The 20,269-nt window shown below is 44.9% G+C and overlaps 1 protein-coding gene across 1 annotated transcript in view; it reads right to left on the bottom strand.

The window, feature by feature from the left end:
* KPNB1 (karyopherin subunit beta 1) overlaps window positions 1-14,133 on the bottom strand; it is a 29,625-nt gene extending 15,492 nt beyond the window's left edge. Inside the window, exons 1-9 of the mRNA XM_003131528.6 lie at window positions 13,597-14,133; window positions 13,436-13,494; window positions 11,102-11,284; window positions 7,896-8,096; window positions 6,822-6,974; window positions 3,903-3,962; window positions 3,172-3,261; window positions 1,664-1,774; window positions 896-997 (exon numbers count right to left, since the gene is read on the bottom strand). Coding sequence (XP_003131576.3) covers window positions 896-997; window positions 1,664-1,774; window positions 3,172-3,261; window positions 3,903-3,962; window positions 6,822-6,974; window positions 7,896-8,096; window positions 11,102-11,284; window positions 13,436-13,494; window positions 13,597-13,636 — 999 coding nt within the window. The 5' untranslated portion in view covers window positions 13,637-14,133. The remainder of the gene's footprint in view (window positions 1-895; window positions 998-1,663; window positions 1,775-3,171; window positions 3,262-3,902; window positions 3,963-6,821; window positions 6,975-7,895; window positions 8,097-11,101; window positions 11,285-13,435; window positions 13,495-13,596) is intronic.

Below are 20,269 nucleotides of genomic sequence, written 5' to 3'. Positions count from 1 at the left end.
CATGCAGTTTCAGAAAATTATATACCTAAGGAATGATTTGTTCCCAAATGAGACAAGCATTACAAAAATATAAAAAAGCAAAAATACTAATGTCAAAAGATACAAACTAGCAACTGTAGAACTGAAAGATGAGATGAAAATTTAAGGGAGCACTCAGTCTATTTCAAAGTAAATCTATCTCTATTTATCTTTTGAGATTGCTATATTAAAAGTCATGTACTTCCCTAGAAGCAAATTACATTCCTGTGTACAAAGAAATTTTGCAGTGCTCAAAGTTACAGCAGTGTTTCCTCAGAGAGCTGCCAGCCCTTTGGTAATATTTCACATGCACCAGAAGAAATGAGGTGACAGAAAGAATCTTTCCAAACACCACATCAAGAAAACCTGTGATGTGTAAAGTCAAAAGGGAACAATGGTGCCCAAGATACACTTCTTATAAAATAATTTCTATATTGACTCATTAAACTCACACCTTGAAGTTCCTGGTATGGCTCACTAGTGGTAAGGAACCTAGTATCCATGAGGACACAGTTTGAACCTTGGCTCCACTCAGTAGATTAAAAATCTGGTGTTGCCATGAGCTGAGGTGTAGGTGGCAGCTGCAGCTCAGACTGGACCCCTAGCCTGGGAACTTCATGTGCCAAGGGTGTGGCCCTAAAACAAACAAACAAACAAACCAAAAAACCCACATTTTCATGAGGTCATATTACTTTTTTTTGTTGCAAACTACTCAGAGCATAGATGATCTTACAGCTCAGCTCAACTCTTCCTGAGTCATCTATAACAGAACATCTACTAGTTCAAGAGTTGCTGAGCTCCTTCATGGCATGTGCTCCAAAGCAAACCAACCCTTAAGATTTCATAGCTTACCTGCTAGATCTGGAAGGAAACTCACCTGTTTAGTTAGTGTCTGTGTGAGGATTGGAACCAGGTACTGCAGTGCTCCCTTGGCATAAAACTTGCTGGTGTGCTCAGGGGGTCGTCCTTGTTCTGCTGCCTGAGGAAAAACATAAAGCAAATTCTGGAAGGCAGCAAACAAGCTGTGATACTCAAGGCATACAGTGAAAGCGGCCCACAGGTCTGTATAGAAGCAAACAGTAACATGCGCTGTGATCTTTGGAGGCACTCATTTCTTGGCTACTTTAATGAGATTCTTTTAGGCTATATGTATAATATACCTTAAAGGACCAAGGCAACCTTAAGAATTTCGCTCTTTTTTCACTAAGTGAGACCTTTGGATGAAGCGATGTACTAAGTTTGTTACATAAGAACACCAAAATTAAGACTTTTTTTTTTGAGGGACATAAAGACAGTCAAGGTTGGAAACAAAGCTTGAATTCAAAACCGCAAATGCAGAACAAACCCCTTTCTCCTTAATCTTAGTTTTTTTCACCAGTTAGCAAACTATCAATTATACATCAAATGCTTGCCATCACTAGGACTCCCGAAAGCAAACAATTAAAGCAACATGTCACCTCATTAAACTGTGACTGCCTGCTGCCCCCTTGTGTTCACAGTACTAATATTTACAACAAATCCTGACTGACTGGTAAAAATGGAGGGGGCCTTGTCTTGCAGAAAAATCAAAATCCCTACAAATGGAGATATCTTCTAAGCCCAGTCAGAATAACAGTTCTCACTACACGGACTCTCCTAGGCTCACCTCCGAAGCTTCAATGGCCAAATCCATTTCCTCATCACAGACATTGGACCAGAATTCTATCCCTTGTAGGGCCACTTCATCGATGTCACTTTTCATTGCTTCAATTGTGATCTTAAGAGAGAAAACACAACACCCCAGGTCCCAAATAAGTGCCAGTTCAAGTTCGGCCCCTCTTCTAACCACACACATTCAAGTTTCAAAAATGTAGATTTATGAAAGCTAGGTCCGAAAAGAAAAGAACAGGAAGCAGGAGTTCCGCTGTGACTCAGCAGTAACCAACCCGACTAGTATCCATGTCATGGATGCCAGTAAGACCCCTGGCCTCACTCTGTGGGTTAAGTAACCAGCGCACACTGCTGTGAGCTGTGGCATAGGTCACAGACATGGCCTGGATCTTGCACTGCTGTGGCTGTGGTCAGCAGCTACAGCTCCAATTGGACACCTAGCCAGGGAACTTCCATATGCTGCACATTCAGCCCTAAAAAGCTTAAAAAAAAAAAAAAAAAAAGAAAGCAACAAATTTTTTTTGGCTGGACCTATGGCATGTGGATGTTCCAGGGCCAGGGATCGAACCTGAGTCACCACAGATATTTCTTGCCAAGACATACAGCAACTCCTACATACATTTTTCTTCTTTTTTTTGTTTTTTGTTTTTTGTTTTGTTTTGTTTTTGTCTTTTTGCCATTTCTAGGGCCGCTTCTTTGGCATATGGAGGTTCCCAGGCTAGGGGTCCAATCGGAGCTGTAGCCACCGGCCTACGCCAGAGCCACAACAATGCAGGATCCGAGCCTGTCTTTGACCTACACCATAGCTCATGGTAACGCTGGATCCTCAACCCACTGAGCAAGGCCAGGGATCGAACCCGCAACCTCATGGTTCCTAGTCGGATTTGTTAACCACTGAGCCACGACGAGAACTCCAATCTTCTTCTTTTTAATCTGTACAAAGGTGGCATAAGTTTTCTTGGCACATTGCTGATGAACTTAAATCTAATACTCAGAGTCAAGGAATTTCCTTTATTTCACAATACTAAATAAAAAAAATCACAGAATTTGACAAAACAGCAACTAAGAATAATGGGCTTTTGGAGTTCTCATTGTGGCTTAGCAGTTACAAACCCAACTAGTATCCACAAGAATGCGGGTTCAATCCCTGGCCTTGCTCAGTGGGTTAAGGATCCAGCGTTGCCATGAGCTGTGGTGTAGGTCACAGACCCAGCTTGGATCTGGCATTGCTGTGGTTGTGGCAAAGCCTGGCAGCTACAGTGCCAATTCAACCCCTCTTGGGAACTTCGACATGCTGTAGGTTTGGCCCTAAAAAAAGCAAAAAAAAAAAAAAAAAAAAAAAAAAACACAAAAAAACAAAAAACCAAACAAACAAACAAACAAAAAAAACGGCTTCTGCAATTAGCTACATGTTCAAGTACATAAAGAAACACCTACTGCAGACAAAACATTGTAATCAACTATAACAGTAAGAAAATTACTTAAAAAAAGAGAAATACTTACTGCGAAAAGAGCAGGACCCATATATGTTTCCATGTACTGATAATACAAGGACATTATCTTCACCAGATTCTGTAAGGCAGCCACTCGTACCTTTTACAAACAGATTAAACAGTTTACTATTCAGATTAATAACAACCCAATCTTACAAGGCTAAGTAACTACTTCACTCAAACAGGTAAATCACCTATAGGGTCAATCAGAGTGTGTTTGGATAATATTATTATCATCCCCCAAGACAATCTCCTTCTTCATTTTTTTCACTGTCCCTCTTTACTTTTTCCTTTCCTTCTTTCCTACTTCAGAGTTGCCTGTGGAACCCCTGGCAGGACTAAACTAACACCATCAGGCTGGAAGTTACTTCCACCTGCTTCAAAGGTCAAAGTTCAAGTTACCACAATAGCAAAGCTGCTTCAAGGGCTACAATAGAAACAGTCACTTGAACAACCTACAACAATTAAGCAGCAAGGCTGATCAAAAGCCATTTCTCCCTTAAACCTTTCTTAAGAGGATGGCGACTTTCAGCATGTTAACATTAGAAGGACTATTTCCTATTTCCCCCTTTTCTCCAATACATTGAAAAACAATTCTTACTAATAACAGTCTTAGTCAAAGCTTATTTCTAAAGTCCCCCGATTCCAACATTTCAAACCACTTTCTAGATAGAGTTAGCATTTCCTAGGAAAGATAAAAGACAAAACAGATTTTTCATATGATTTCACATATGACCTTACCCTTGTATCTGGACACTGTGTGGCTTCACAGACCACCTGCATAATAAAGTGCCTTTCAGACTGCAGGAAGAATAAAAATAAAAGAATTAAAAGAGTATAAACCATTAAAAGAGGGACTGGACTGTCCCTCCAAGGAAGACCTCTTACTCCCTTAGGGACCCACACAGCCCTGGACCAATCAAACAGGTTTTCCTGGATACAGTATTGGCATTATGAAGGCTATATAGAGTTTGCCCTACAGAGGAACCTATCTACAAAACAGAAACAGACTCACAGACATAGAGAATACACTTGTGGTTGCCAAGGGGGAGGGGGGAGGAAGTGGGATGGACCGGGAGTTCGGGGTTAATAGACATAAACTATCACATCTAGAATGGGTAAGTAATGAGGTCCTACTGCATACTGTTGTGAGCCACACGGAAAGTTCGAGGTCCTGGTGTATAACATAGGGAACTATATCCAGTCTTGGGATAGAACATGATGTAAGATAATACAAGAAAAGGAATGTATATGTATGTATGACTGGGTCAATTTGCTGTACGGCAGAAACTGGCACAAAACTATAAATCAACTATACATTAATTAAAAAAAAAAAGGTTTCACAGAGTTCCCGTCATGGCTCGGTGGTTAACGAATCTGACTAGAAACCATGAGTTTGGGGGTTCGATCCCTAGCCTCAATCAGTGGCTTAAGGATCCAGTGCTACCGTGAGCCGTGGTGTAGGTCACAGACGTAGCTTGGACCCCACATTGCTGTGGCTGTGGCGTAGGCCGGCGGCTACAGCTCAGATTAGACCCCTAGCCTGAGAACCTCCATGTGCCGAGAGTGCAGCTCTAGAAAGGTCAAAAAAAAAAAAAAGAAAGAAAGAAAGGAAAAAAGGTTTCCCAGAGTTTCCGTCTTGGCTCAGTGGTTAATGAACCTGATTAGCATCCATGAGGACTTGGGTTTGATCCCTGGCTTCGCTCAGTGGGTAAGGATCTGGTGTTGCTGTGAGTGGTGGTGTCGGTCAGACATGGCTCAGATCACATGCTACTGTGGTTGTGGCACAGGCCAGCAGCTACAGCTCCGACTGGACCCCTAGCCTGGGAACCTCCCTATGTCTTGGGCGCGGCCTTAAAAAAGAAGAAAGAGAAGAAAAAGGTTTCCCTCCCTGTCTACTATATGACCTGCCCTGTAAGGAGGTCCCTAATCTTTTAATCCCTCAAGTGACCTTCACTAACAAGACTTTAGGGAGGAAGTGGATAGGAAAATATAGGCCACGAGGTTTAAAGAAAGATGGTTAAAACAAAACAAACCCAGGAGTTCCCGTCGTGGCGCAGTGGTTAATGAATCCAACTAGGAACCATGAGGTTGCGGGTTCAATCCCTGCCCTTGCTCAGTGGGTTAACGATCCGGCGTTGCCATGAGCTGTGGTGTAGGTCGCAGACTCGGCTCGGATCCTGCGTTTCTGTGGCTCTGGCGCAGGCCGGCGGCTACAGCTCCGATTAGATCCCTAGCCTGGGAACCTCCATATGCCGCAGGAACGGCCCAAGAAATAGCAAAAAGACAAAAAAGACAAAAACAAACAAACAAACAAACAAACCCAGATCAAATGTGAAGACTATTTGCTACCATCCTAAGTCTTCTGAAATTTAAAAGGAAAAATCCTGCTTTCTAAGGAATTAGAATTACATTTGCTGTGGTTTCTTTGACTTCTCTACCATGTCCACTCTAAGGCCAAGAAACAGCAAAAAGCCCAAGTAATATCAACAAACATGCAAAAATACTTTCAGATCATATCATCCAGCAATTTCATTTCTGGATATATATCCGAAAGAACTGAAAAGAACTTCTCAAAGATGTATTTGTACACCCATATACATAGCAGCATTATTATGCAACAGCCAGAAGATGGAAGAAAGTCGCCCAAATGCCCATTGACAAATGAATGCAGCGGAATATTATTCAGCCTTAGAAAGGAAATTCTGGGAGTTCCTGTTGTGGCTCAGCGGTTAACGAATCCAACTAGGAACCATTAGGTTGTGGGTTCACTCCCTGGTCTTGCTCAGTGGGTGAAGGATCTGGTGTTGCCATGAGCTGTGGTGTAGGTTGCAGACGCGGCTCGGATCCCGCGTTGCTGTGGCTCTGGCGTAGGCTGGTGGCTACAGCTCCGCTTGGACCCCTAGCCTGGGAACCTCCATATGCCAAGGGAGCGGCCCAAGAAATGGCAAAAAGACAAATAAAATAAAATAAAAAGGAAATTCTGATGATACATGCTTTAACATGCATGAACCCAAGATATTATGCTAAGTAAAATCAGTCAGTCACAAAGAGACAAATAAATCAAACACTTTGAAATTCTGCTAATATAAATTGTCTAGAATAAACAAACTCAAAGAAATGGAAAGTAGAAAGGTGGTTGCCAGGGATTGGGAAGGGGAAATGAAAGGTTAATAACATAGTTTCAATTTTGCAAGATGAAAAAGTTCTAGAAATTGGCTGCGAAACAATGTGCACATACTGAACTGTACACTTAAAAAAATGGTAAACTTTATGTTATTATACATTTTACCACAACTAAAAGTTAAGGTGGGGAAATACCTTCAGGTAAAATAAACTTGTTTACACATTAATTTTCCAAAGCACCTTTCTAAGAGCGTATGAATCCATAATTAAAAAAAAAAACCCCAAAGCATACTCTCACTTTGGACTGCAAAAGGGAAAACCTAAGCCTAGAAACATTTTAGATCACATTATTCCCAAATGCCTGATGAAAAATGGCAAACACCTACTCCATGGCCATGTTTCACACAACAGGGAAACAAACGCTTCTAAATAATACGGCAGTTTCTAAATCATAAACTTAAACAAAAGAAAACTTTCATTTAACTCGCGTGCTTCATCCTCTGAACCTACACCTCTTATTCAAAAGACACTTACCTCTTTGTCAAAATTTGCTTTGGTGAACTCCAGTGAGTTCAGGAGTGCATTAGTAGCCGCGAGCTTCACATTATTACTAGGCTCTTCTTTCCTCATCCCCTGGATTATGGCAGTCAGAATCTCATTGGATTTATCCTGTAGCTGCTCTGGATCCTGAAACAAGCAAAGAAGTGCAGTGAATATAATAATTGAGCTCATGACTAATCAGCAGTCCTTTTAACTGTAAAATCTACTCCAGAGAGTATCATGAGACTTTCTCTGATCTTTTCCCACACATTTCCACTTAGGGACAAACCACCTGCAAAATATCCCAGGGCCCAGCAGTCCAAAATTGAACTGAAACAAGTTAAAAAAACTCATTAAGTTCATCTCTGACTTTCTCAGCATGACGACTCTGGGCATGAGGTAATGCTGGCTTCCCCTCCCCTTTTGTCTGTGCAAATGGAGATGGTAGTCTGGTGTTTTTTGTTTTTTTTTTTCCCCTCTCCAGACCATCTGGACCAACTAAAGTAAAGTTTCAGGACATGAGGACCAAGGATCAACACCTGGGCACATCTATGGAGTCCAAGTCCATGTCAAGTGCTGTGGACCTCTTTGCTGATATTCATATCTCTATCATCAAAATGGAGTGGTAACCTCAGCAGCAGCAACAGTCCTAGGAGGGCTGCATTTAACATTCTGTGTTGTGGCTCAACCAACTATAGCAAAAGCTTGCAAATGTTTCAGTAAAACAGTAACTGAAAAAGTAACACAACATCCATGGTACACTGAGGACCTTCAGAAAGGGATCAGGTCAAGGATGCTCTAAGATAGGAGGAAATATTTATGCCTCTCCAAACAGGGATTTCCATTTTGAGTTTGTGACCCAAGTCTCTGCTTTAGGGCATGATTAGCAATGTAAGGATAGGCTAACTGTCCAAATACAGAAGTCTAAATTAACAAATAAAGCAGTTCTACTCTTAAAACACTGCAATAGCTTGGTTTTTTTGTTCATGATGATAAAGCATAATCCTAACACCACGCATGTTACAACTAGAGGGAATCAGAAGCAGATAAGTTAGACACAGCACTTACTATATCTTGGCAAATGTAACCAATAGCTTCCAATGTCGACTCTTTCATGTGTTCTGTGCTGTTGGGATTCGTGACATTGGCCACCAGCTGAGGAATGAGTTCTGGCCACTGGTTCACTGGGATCTCTGCACAAGCAATACCTGCCACACACTGTGAGGCAGAACTAGGCCGGTAAGTTTCTGTGCCCAAAGTCTGCAAAACCTGTGCATGGACACACACAAAAAGACAAAAGATGTCAACTGTTCCTTACTGGAACACATTTTGCCTACCGGCACACCTCTTACATCAGCCTGATTTTTCTATAGTCAAGTAGGAAAAGGCATACATAGTATAGGCTTACTGTCAGGAAAAGTGCCAGCCTCAGTACCAACAGCAGCACAATCTGTGCTGCCCCAGAGGCTAGAAAATGAAAGCAACCACCCCCTTATTTCCAAATGGAATTCTCCAAAGCCAGACACCTCACCTCTATGGTCAACACAAGGCAGAAGAGTAGTAAAGGCACAGGTACAGATAAAGAATGAAGCCACAACTGACCCAAGGTTAATCATTACCATGATCAGCTAATTCAGTCAATGAACTCACTAAGAATCACTCAAAAGGCAAACAGTTAACTGTTCCTGGCATGAACACTGGACAAAGAGTAGCTGCCAGATTTTCAGGCCAGCTCTGCTGACTGGGTCAGGTCACTGAGTATCCTGCTTTGTAGCTAATAATGATGGACTCCCCATCTTTCCCCCTTATAGGGTACATCATCATCCCTGCCCATGCTCACTCCCAACAGCCCTACCCAGTAACAGTTCTGATGGATTCTAAATGAAGGTTTTGCTCTCTTAGGGGGACCGAAGCTAGACCAGACTTTAACAAAAACTCTAAGTCAGGAGTTCCCGTCATGGCTCAGAGGAAACAAATCTGACTAGTATCCATGAGGACACAGGTTTGATCCCTGGCCTTGTTTAGTGGGTTAAGGATCGAGTGCTGCCGTGAGCTGTGGCAGGCTGCCGACATGGCTCGGATCTGGTGTTGGTGTGGCTGTGGTGTAGGCCAGGGGCTATAGCTCCAATTCGACCCGTCGCCTGGGAACTTCCATGTGCCTCGGGTGTGGCCCTTTAAAAAAGCACAAAAAAGCAAAAAACAAAAACAAACAAAAAAAACCCCACTGTATGTCAGAGACACCTGGAGGTGGGGAAGAGGCAGGAAAGAGATGAACTGCACAAAAAGGGGCTGAATAAGTATTAATTCAGGTCTAAATGAGAAGTCCAGGGTGCCTTCATTCTCTATTGCACCATCTCCTAACGGATATGGGACACATACTGAATCCCATTCTATCTTTATCTTTTCTCCCTTTTTTGTTTTTGGCTGTACCTGCAACACGTGGAAGTTCCCAGGCCAAGGAGCGAACCTGAACCTCCACAGAAACCTGAGCCACTGCAGTCAGATCCTTAACCCACTGTGCAACAGTGGGAACTCCTCTCCTTTGAATTGCTTCTAGAAGACCCTTAATTAATATTACTTAAGGTGATTTAGAGACTACAAGTATTTAACTCCCGAGTACTGAAAGTTTTTTTTAAACTAGAAGTGGTGCTGATGATATAATTATCAGAAATAAGAGGAATAAGAAATTGGCTCTCAATTGTGTCTAAGACCTAGATTTCAAAAAAGAAATAACCACCAGCAGTAAGAATGTATTACCAGATGTGCTATGAAAGGGGAAAAAACCCCAGGATAATTGCTATTTTTTTCGTGCACGAAAGCTCAAGAACACCTATACAAATTCCTACTCAAAATAAAAATTTTGGGCGTTAAAACTGATGTGATGTGCCCCATCCCCCAAAAGTCAATTACAGCTCCCATCATGCCTTCTCTCATTTACTATTGTGTAATCTGAGGAAAATGAGAAATCGAATGGGCACAATAAGCATCAAGAGTTCCAGTGACTGATGTGAATAAACTTCATTTATATCAAATTACTGAGGGGAGGATTAAAATGTTATTACATAAGTAGACCCAATGTGGATAGAAATAGCTCTACATATTTCAAATAAGATTCAAAATAAGTTGGCTTTTGTAACCTAGTTTTCTGTCATGAGTCTCTCCATGCAAGACTGGAGAGGGAAGGAGGTACAGAATTAGAAAGAGAAGTTACCGCCGTAAGGGGCACTAATTTACCTACTGCTGATACCCAGAAGCAGGAAATAGCAAATATGATGTGCAGAAGCATGACCAGCTCAAGTACACATGCAGGAATCCCCCGACTGGTTTCCCCTCCAATACCAAGGACCAATTGATGACTGAGCAGGTGTCTGACTTACTACCCTCTGTGCACTATCCATGTAAGACAGGCCACTGAAGAACCAAAGTTTTCTTGTTTTTTTTAAAAAGCATTTGTCCATATATTCTGAATCCTTCTTTGTGCAGCAAGAATTCTGATTCAACAAGAAAGTCCCAAGAACTCTTTTTTTTTTTAAAGGACCACACCTGCAGCATATGGAAGTCCCCAGGCTAGGGGTCAAATTGGAGCTACAGCTGCTGATCAAATTGGAGCCAGAGCAACAGCAACGCCAGATCCGAGTGGCATCTTCGACCTATATCGCATCTTATGGCAATGCCGGATCCTTAACCCACCGAGCAAGGCCAGGGATGGAACCTTCCTGCACCCTCATGGATACTAATCGGGTTCTTACCCTGCTGAGCCACAGCAGGAACTCCCACAAGAACTCCATAATGCAGAAGAACAAGGGGCATTCAAATTTCCTCCAAAAACAAAAACAAAAAAAACCCAAAACAACAAAACAAAACCACTGCACACAAAAACCATCGGCTCACTCTTTAAACACTTTGACAAAAAGCTAAACGTTTCTCATACTTTGCTAAGTAGATAAAAGCATGATTAGTGTCAATCCTATTTCACAAACTCTTCAGGCTTAAAAGGCCCAAGAGAGACCATGCACGTCCCCTTCTGATTCCACACTGTGGAGTCACGGAACGATGAGAATTACCCACAGCAGCAGTTCAACAAGAGCTAGGTACTAGTTATAGTTAACTAAGGAAGAATCACTTGGGAAAAGACAGTTCGAGAAAGAAGACAAATCAAATCTTCAAGTTAAGTTTAGATTGCAGACATCTATTACAGTCAGTTCTATCCCACGTAAATGAAAAAAAGAACTGACCTTCTCTAGCATGACCAAAAGGAGATGAAAGTTACTTACATAATTCTTGACTTCCCGTCGAGCATTAGCATCAATAGCAAGCCACCTCTGCTGATACTGTGCCTTGATATCTGGATCTTTCGACGTCAAAGAGTTCTTGATTTGTAGACCAGCTGCAACTCTGGCAACCTGACTGTTTCCTGGATTTGCCAGCACTCTGGACAGTTCCACAAGGAAAGTGGGCTGTTATGAGAAGACGTGAAAGAAGACTGTCTCTTAGGAATTTCACCGATGGAAGAAAGCATCGAAACAATGGGGAAAACCTCAAGTTTTTAAGGACACATTATAATGTCTCATAAAATGTCAAAATATCTACTTCAAGACTCCTATAAAAATGTTACTTAGTACATAGGGACGTCATCCTCCTTCTCACACAGATTCAGCATTAAACACGGAGTTACAGGTTCTCCTATTAACATCATTCTGAGTGCCAAATCTTCACATTAAATTCCACAGAATTAAAGCAAGTTGGCAATCTGGTGGTCAGAAGACTCTTCTATGTATCTAGAACAGTACTTGGTACTCCGTAAATTATTTTTGTTACATAAATATGTTATAACAGAGTAGAAAAAATTGTTTTAGATTAAAAACATCTTAACCCAAAAAGAATGATACTCAGGGGGGCTTGGGATCTCATGGAAGCAGGTAATCTTATCGAAGAGAGAAAAGTACTTCAAAACTTTAAAACACAGGCTTAGGAGGCTAGCTGTCTCTATTTTATAGTGTCTCAGCAAGAGACTAATAATGAAAAAAAAATTACAAGGAAAATGTGCTAACAAATATTTAGAAATAGGGAGCAACTGAGAAAATAAAAATGTCAAGGAAAATAATTTTATGTTTACTAGTCAACAGTTAAAACACTAAAGGTTACTATTCGTTTTGGTTCTCAGTTGTTCACCAAACACAGTGGATTCTTGAAAATAATAGTCAATCTTTCGTACTGCACAGGCCCCCAAAACTACTATTTTTGTTTAAAATGTTTAACACACATTCTTCTTCCCCACAAAAAGCTCTCTCCAATGGAAAAGCTAACAGGAAAAACCAAAAGCAGATAGTTTCTTACCACTAACAAGTTCTGCAGTTACAGCGGAAGATAATTCTTAAGTTTTATTAATTAGGTACCACTAAAGAATGTTAAGAATGATGGGAATAAGATAAAATGCTAGGAATAAGATGAAAGCCGTCTTACTTTAGCAAAAGCAGAAACAGGAATACACATTAAACGGAAATATGGGTCTATGCTAGTAGATAAAAATCTTTTCTATGGAAAGCTAAGTATAAAAAGGTTGATGGTAAAAACCAGAACGTGTAAGGGGGAAAAAAAAATCCAAGACAATTCAAAGGCAGTTTGTAGAAAATAAAAAAACGCCTTGTCACTTTTTTTTTTGGCTTGCCTAGATAACACAAAAGAACACATTTGGTTACAGTGTTATTTAGATCTATTACCTATTACCTTTAAGAGACGTATTATCCACCGTTCTCTTTGCTCCCCACCCCCCAACAGGAGGAGGGAATCCAAGGAGAAATATTACTGGCACATAGGCTGTTTCAGTCAATCCATCTCTCGATTTTATACAGAGGTCCAGTCTCTAGTGGACTTAACACTCATTTTTTTTCTGTACCCCCTAAATTTGAAACCATGAAAAACGAGGAACTTTCCTCTATGATTTCCTCTGGAAACAGGCCCGATCTCAAGGATAAGCCTCAGCCTGTTATCTGGGTGCAGATGAAGTCTCTATTGATCGGGGCCGGGGGAAAAAATTCCCCTGGAGAGGAATAACCCGTCAAGAAAGGGAAAAACATTGCCGGAATGGGTAAAAAGGGATTTGGGTGCAGGCCTGGCCAGGAGCACAGACCAAGGGAGAAGGGAATGGGTAGGGCTCTGGGAAGTAGGTGGAGAGAATCATAGGGGTCACAGGACAGGAAGGAGGAGGAGGCCGGGGTCCGAACTGGACGGGCAGCGGGGCTCGGAGCTTCCACATGGCCCCTAGGCCCGGCTCCCCCACCCCCACCCTTGCTGAACACGCAGCGCCGCGCAACCTAACTTCCCTTCCCTCGCTCTTTCTCCCTCCTGCTGCACCGCCGCCCTCAGGCCGCGCGGCGATTGGGCGGCAGTCACCCCGGCGCGCCGCGCCATTGGCCAGGTGCCGGGGCCCGGGGCGGGACACACCCACCGGCTTCCCGACGGAGGGGTTAGGTTGGACCGGGGGAGGGGGAGGGGGACGGGATGGGGCGGGGTGGGTTCCCGAGGCCTGGGCCTCCAGGAGGGCGGGAAGGCCCGCACGCAGGGGATGGGGAGACGGGCGGGATGGGGGACGGCGGGGTGGCACGCACCAGGTTCTCCACGGCCGCACGCTCCAGGAACTTCTGCGCCGCTTCCAGTTCCAGCCGATCTGGGGGGAAGGAAAGTGGGAAAAGGGACAGGTCAGAGGGGCCAGGGCTTCCCCTCCCCCCACCCAATCACCTCAGCCCGACCCCCGGCCCCCGCGTCCTACCGGGAGACACGGTCTTCTCGAGGATGGTGATCAGCTCCATGGCGGAGGTGGTGGCGGCGACTCCTCTTAAGACTGCTGTCCGGCCTCTCGGGCGGCGGCTCCAACTGGGGATGGGGGTTGGGGGTCGGGTGGGAAGGGAGGGTGGGGTGGGGGGCGGGGGTCACCACAATCCCATTCACTGGCTCCCTCTTGGTAGTCGCTCCAGCTCCCTTTCCTTCCTCCTTTCCTTCCTTCCTCCCTCCTAATTTGCTGCTGGCGGCGGCAGCAGCTGCTCCTCTGGCGGCGGGGGAGGGACCCCGGGGGCAGCTTTGAGCGCGGCTGGTGCTCGGGTGGCGGAGGGAGAAAGAAGGGAAGGGAGGCGGTAAGTGAACGGCGGCTCGCAGGGAGGGAGAGAGAGGGAGGGAGGAAGGCGGAGGGATATTCGGGCCGGACCTCTCCGCGGCGGCACCGCGCTCCATGTCGATTGGCCACTGCCGTGGCCACGCGGAATCCCCAATTGGCCAGGCGGTTAGCATTGAAGGGCCGCCCTGCGCCCATTCGCCGGCTGGTTTCAAGGCCCGGGTTGGCTGGGCGGGCAGTGGGATGGAGCGCGTGGATTGGCCGAGGGGAGGGAGGTTGGGGTGGGGCAGGCCAGAGCCGGCCGCTGATTGGGTTGGCCTGGTAAAGGCCTTCAGCTCAGGCCGGCTGGGCGCCGAGAGGAGGGTGGACCGAAGGTAAGACTGTAGGCCCGCGTGATTGGCTGGGCTATTAGACGTTGATAGGATAGGGCACCCGGGAGAACTGGGGAGAAGAGTTCGGGGTCGGGGCCGCGGAAAGGCGGGAGGTGCCCCACTGCTTTAGAAGCCCAGCGCGGGGCACGATGGGACGCCCCCGGGAAGGGGCGGAGCCGTGTCCGGGTTGAGGTTGGGAAGCGCCGTCACTCGGAGGGGCGTGTTAAAGAGGGTTTCGCGGGCTCGAGCGGGGGAGGGGGGACCGTTAAAACTGCACCGCACCCACAGGAAGCTGCTTTAATGGCTAGGCCTACTTGGTACCAGACTCTTGGTTGGGAAGGACCTTGAAGACCATGCCGTTCAACTTCCAGTTTGCAGATGTGGAAACTGAAGGCCAGAGAGGGTATGCGACTTGTCCAAGGTTACTCAGCCAGTTAGTGGCCTGGTTGGGACTGGACTCAAGCACTCCAGACTACCGTGGCTTTTACACGCAGCACCTCCAAGGGGGTGAATGCAAAAGCAGTCCCTTTGGACATATGTATAGTTTGAGGCCTGTGCTGTTGTGAGACGTAACACGTGGGGTGGACACTTGGATTCCCCTTAAACCCTCATCCATAAGCTCTCGGGTACTTGAAGGAATAGAAATGTTTCACCCTGGAAGGTACCTTTTCTATAAAGGCACAACCGTGTACCAGAGAAAATGTGTGTACAGCCCTAAAAGATCGCCTTTTTTTAGTTATAAGCCCTGAGACAAACTAATGAAAGCCTTTCCTTAGCAAAATGTGCATACAATTTCTGGACTTCCCTTTAGATTGGGAATGGGCTCCAGGTGAAGAAGTTGCTGAATGGTTACATTTTCACCATATTGACCTAGGGTTAATAGAATGTAGCTAGCTGACAGATCTCTTCTCTGCATTAGCTCGAGCTTCTGAAATAATTGCCCTACTCTAGCCATACTGGGAAAACCTAAGAGCAACTCTGGCCTTGCTGTGAAGTTCCAACTAAAAATTAGGAAAGGCTGGCCAGCTACCTTTAATCCTTGAAAGAAAAGAAAAGAAAAAAAGACATTTTTCTCTATCAGAAATATCTGAGTTCTGGAGTTCCCGTCGTGGTGCAGAGGTTAACGAATCCGACTAGGAACCATGAGGTTGCGGGTTCGGTCCCTGCCCTTGCTCAGTGGGTTAAGGATCCGGCGTTGCCGTGAGCTGTGGTGTAGGTTGCAGACGCGGCTCGGATCCCGCGTTGCTGTGGCTCTGGCATAGGCCAGTGGCTACAGCTCCGATTAGACCCCTAGCTTGGGAACCTCCATATGCCGCGGGAGCGGCCCAAAGAAATAACAAAAAGCCAAAAAAAAAAAAAAGAAATATCTGAGTTCTGAAGCTGCAAGTGTGGGGACACTATTCCTTGCTCGTCCTGTGCCTGCTTGATTTCCCATGACTTAGCTGTCCTCCAAACCTCAGCCTTTTGCTTCACCTTTCAGCTGAGGAAGAACTGCCCTCTGTGTGTGATTTTATTACGAATCAACCAAGTTTAAGTGAGATGACATTCTTGAAAATCTCTGAATTGCCTTGATGAGGATTTCCCATACTACAAATGCTCCACAGTTCTGTTTCACTCCAAGACAGCTTTCTCCTGTCCTCTTACCAATTTGTTGAGCTACCTCCTCTGCTCACCATCAGTCATGATACTACCATTGATGGCAAGTGGATTTTTAAAGTAGCTGGAATAGGAGTCCGCACTGTGGCTCATCGAGTTATGAACCTGACCAGCATGCATGAGGATGCACCTTTGATCCCTGGCCTCACTCAGTGGGTTAAGGATCCGGTGTTCCTGTGAGCTGTGGTGTAGGTAGCAGACGCGGCTCAGATCCCATGTGGCTGTGGTGTAGGCTGGCAGCTGCAGCTCCAATTCGACCTCTAGCCTGGGATCTTACACATGCCTCAGGTGCTGCCCTTAAAAAAAAAAAAAAAAAAGTGGTTGGAATAAAATGCTGGGAAGTAAATGTTTTGCAGCAAAGTTCCAGTCAAACGTTAAGATCCTTACCACAACCCAACTGAATTGATGTTTTAGTTGAACTAAGGAGGGTGCTATCTAGTCCCTATCAGAAGCACTCAACATTGTCCTGCTCTCAGCAATTGCTGCTGAGGCGCTGTAATGTGTTTAGCACTCAGAATCCAGAAACTGACTGCCTGAGTTCATAACCCAATTCTTCCACTTCTTAGCTTGTATGATTTACTATAAGTAAAATGGGGCTAATAATTGTACCTGCCTCATATGGAGCTTTTGGGAGGTCTTAGTGACTTTATACATGTTAAGTGTGCCAAACACCTGGCGTATTGCATATGTTATGTGTACATAGGCTATTATCTGCTTAGCATCTATTTTGTACTAAGCGAGTGGTTCTTGATCCTTGGCCTGTTAGAGAAGAAAGACTTTAATCAATCTCACAAACACATGTAAAGTTGTAAAAGTGAGAGATGCCAAAGAATGACCTAGCTTGGGGGCTCAGGAAATGTGTACCTGAGAAAGGGAAGAGAGTTATTCAGGTGAAGGGGGGATGAGCAGGTACAAAGGTCCTGTGGTGGGAGAGAGTTTGGGGATTATGAGGAGCCACAAGAAGGCCAGCACCCCCGCAACAGAACAAGGGGTTAGGATCAAGCTAGAGTGTTGAGTAAGGGAAAAACCCATATGAGACCCTTGCATGCTTTTGTCTGTGCTCTAAGACCAAAGGCAGCTATTCAAAAGTTTAAAAAAGGTTGGTGTTCGTAATGTGGAGATTAGACTGGAAAGAGGGAAGAGCTGATGCAAGGAGACTGGTTAGGAGGCCATTGCAATAATCCAGATATGAGGAGTTCCCTGCGTGGCAGTGGAAACGAATCCAACTAGGAACTACAAGGTTGCGGGCTTAATCCCTGGCCTCGATCAGTGGGTTAAGGATCCAGTGTTGCCGTGAGCTGTGCTGTAGGTCACAGACGTGGCTCAGATCCTGGGTTGCAGTGGCGTAGGCCAGCAGCTGCAGTTCTGATTTCTCTAGCCTGGGAACAGAACAGCCATGGGTGCAGCCCTAAAAAGAAGAAGAAAGAAAGAAAAAAGAAAGTGAAATTAAAGAGAGACACTGGGTTTCAGTCCTACTCTACCACTTCTGCTGTCTGATCCTGAATAAGTTACTTAACCTCTTAGATCTGTGAAATGGGTGAATCTCTGCCATTGGTTGGTCTGATCATAAATGGGAGCCTTTCTGTGAGGTGCTTGGTGCAAGTATCTTGTGCTGGGAGAAGCTCACTGCTCTCTGTTAAACAAGTGACTTCGTGAATGGATGAGATCAGCTGGCATTCCATAGCTCAGTCCCCTCACTAAGTCTTGTGCTTATGTGTAAGAAGACCAGCTGCAAGGGGAGAAGCAGTCAGACTATGACCCGATGCCTTTTCCTCTTGGGCAAAGCTGGCTGACCTGAGAGGGGCACATGCAGCACATAAAGCTTATGGGCCGTGGGAAGTGACTGTCTAGCTTTGTTAAAGGCACTTTATAACTTTGTCCTTTTTTCCAGTGTTATCCGCATTAGCACCCATGGTCCCATTGCCCAATCAAGCCAGCCGTATCCCTGCTCCTGCATAAGTATTCGGCTCTATCCTAAGCCTGTCCCCTGCCAAGAGTTCCCTGCTTGCCCCCCTCAGTGTTTCAAGTCATGCACAAATTTGTCCCTTCATTCTTTTTAATTTGTTTATTCAACCACATGAATTTATTAGATGTACACCCACCTCATGTTATTTCAGGTATAACATAAATCCCTGTGTGAGCAAGTCCATAAGAAATGTACAAACCAGGAGTTCCCGTCGTGGCGCAGTGGTTAACGAATCCGACTAGGAACCATGAGGTTTCGGGTTCGGTCCCTGCCCTTGCTCAGTGGGTTAAGGATCCGGCGTTGCCGTGAGCTGTGGTATAGGTTGCAGACGCGGCTCGGATCCCGCGTTGCTGTGGCTCTGGCGTAGGCCGGTGGCTACAGCTCCGATTCAACCCCTAGCCTGGGAACCTCCATATGCCGAGGGAGCGGCCCAAGAAATAGCAACAACAACAACAAAAGACAAAAGACAAAAAAAAAAAAAAAAAAGAAATGTACAAACCAAATACCCTTATGAAGCTAAAATTTCAGAGGAGGAAGAGAGATTTTTTTTTTTCCCCTGGCCTTTGGTGAGGACTCTTATTAGACAAGGAGAGTTTTGAGCTGAACCTTGAAGGATTGGAGAACTTTGTAAATATAGAGATTACAAGGAACCCTTCTCTAACTGTTGTGCATGCTTCTATCTCCACCTAAACAGTGTGAGCTTATTTGGTGCTTCTGTGTCTTAGTTTCCTCATCTGTAAAATGAGAATAATAGTTGGAGCCAGGGTTGGCCTATGAGTATGAGACCTGTACAGTCACACAGGTGCTTAGAAATGCTGGCTCCTCACTTGGCTTAATACTCAGTTGTCACCATATTGAAATTCCTAATAATTTTTGAACAAAGGGGCCTGCAAATTGTGTTCTGATCGTGACACAAGATCACATATAGGGAGTTCCCATCGTGGCTCAGTGGTTAACAAATCCGACTAGGAACCACGAGGTTTCGGGGTTTGATCCCTGGCCTCGCTCAGTGGGTTAAGAATCTGGTGTTGCTGTGAGCTGTGGTGTAGGTGGCAGACCCGGCTCAAATCTGGCATTGCTGTTGTGTAGACCAGTGGCTACAGCTCCGATTAGTCTGGGAACCTCCATATGCTGTGAGTACAGCCCTGGCAAAAGACAAAAAGACCAAAAAAAAAAAAAAAAAAAAAAAATCACGTTTAGAAACTAAGTTGGTACAGTAAAGTGGGGTAGAGGTTGGGGGAAGGGTCATGTATCCAGTTTTAGAAACATTTAGTTTTTAAGATCATAAGGGGACACCTAAGGGAAACTGTACATTCTGGGTTTGTGTGTGGGTGTGTGTGTCTTTTTAGGGCCATACCTGAGGTATGTGGAAGTTCCCAGGCTAGGGGTCTTTCAGAGCTGTAGCTGCCAGCCTACACCACAGCCACAGCAACACCAGATCCAAGCCATGTCTGTGACCTACACCACAGCTCACAGCAGCGCCAGATCAACCCACTGAGCAAGGCCAGGGATTGAACCCATGCCCTCATGGATACTAGTTGGGTTTGTTACTGCTGAGCCATGGCAGGAACTCTGAGACTGTACATTCTTAATTAGGATTTGGGAGAAAGGCTGCTGTTTGGGAAATAAATTAGAAGTCAGTAGATCAAGCAGTTCCTGTTGTGGCGTAGCAGAAACGAATCCGACTAGGAACCATGAGGTTGCTGGTTCAATCCCTGGCCTTGTTCAGTGGGATAAGGATCCAGTGTTACCGTGAGCTATGGTGTAGGTTGCAGACTCGGCTGGGATCTGGTGTTGCTGTGACTGGTGTAGGCTGGCAGCTACAGCTCTGATTCATCCCCTAACCTGGGAACCTCCATATGCCGAGGGTACACCCCTAAAAGAGACCAAAAAAACGTCAATAGATCAAGAACAGTCATTGAGCTCCCAAGAGTAAATTATATCTTGAAGAACATTCTAGAAAGAAAAGCAGAAGATTTTGGGAATGGAAATGGGGTTACAAGCAGGTAGACACTAAAAATGAGAAGAAGAGAAGGAACAGCAAAGGTAGGAAAAGAAATGGGAGAGCAGGAGTTCCCATGAGGATGCAGATTTGATCCCTGGCCTTTGATCCTGTGGCTCCGTGGCTCGGATCTCAGATCTCTACATAGCTGAGGCTGTGACATAGCCTGGGAACTTCTGTATGTCATGGGTGTGGCCCTAAAAAACAAACAAACAAAAAAACAAAAAAGAAAGCAAGAAAGAAATGAGAGGGAGTTAGTGGCTCAGTGGTTAAGGAATCCTACTAAGAACCATGAGGTTGCAGGTTCGATCCCTGGCCTTGCTCAGTGGGTTAAGGATC

Source organism: Sus scrofa, chromosome 12 (assembly GCF_000003025.6).
Source record: "Sus scrofa isolate TJ Tabasco breed Duroc chromosome 12, Sscrofa11.1, whole genome shotgun sequence".
Classification (NCBI taxonomy): domain Eukaryota; kingdom Metazoa; phylum Chordata; class Mammalia; order Artiodactyla; family Suidae; genus Sus; species Sus scrofa.
This window is presented reverse-complemented; position numbering and strand designations above follow the sequence as displayed.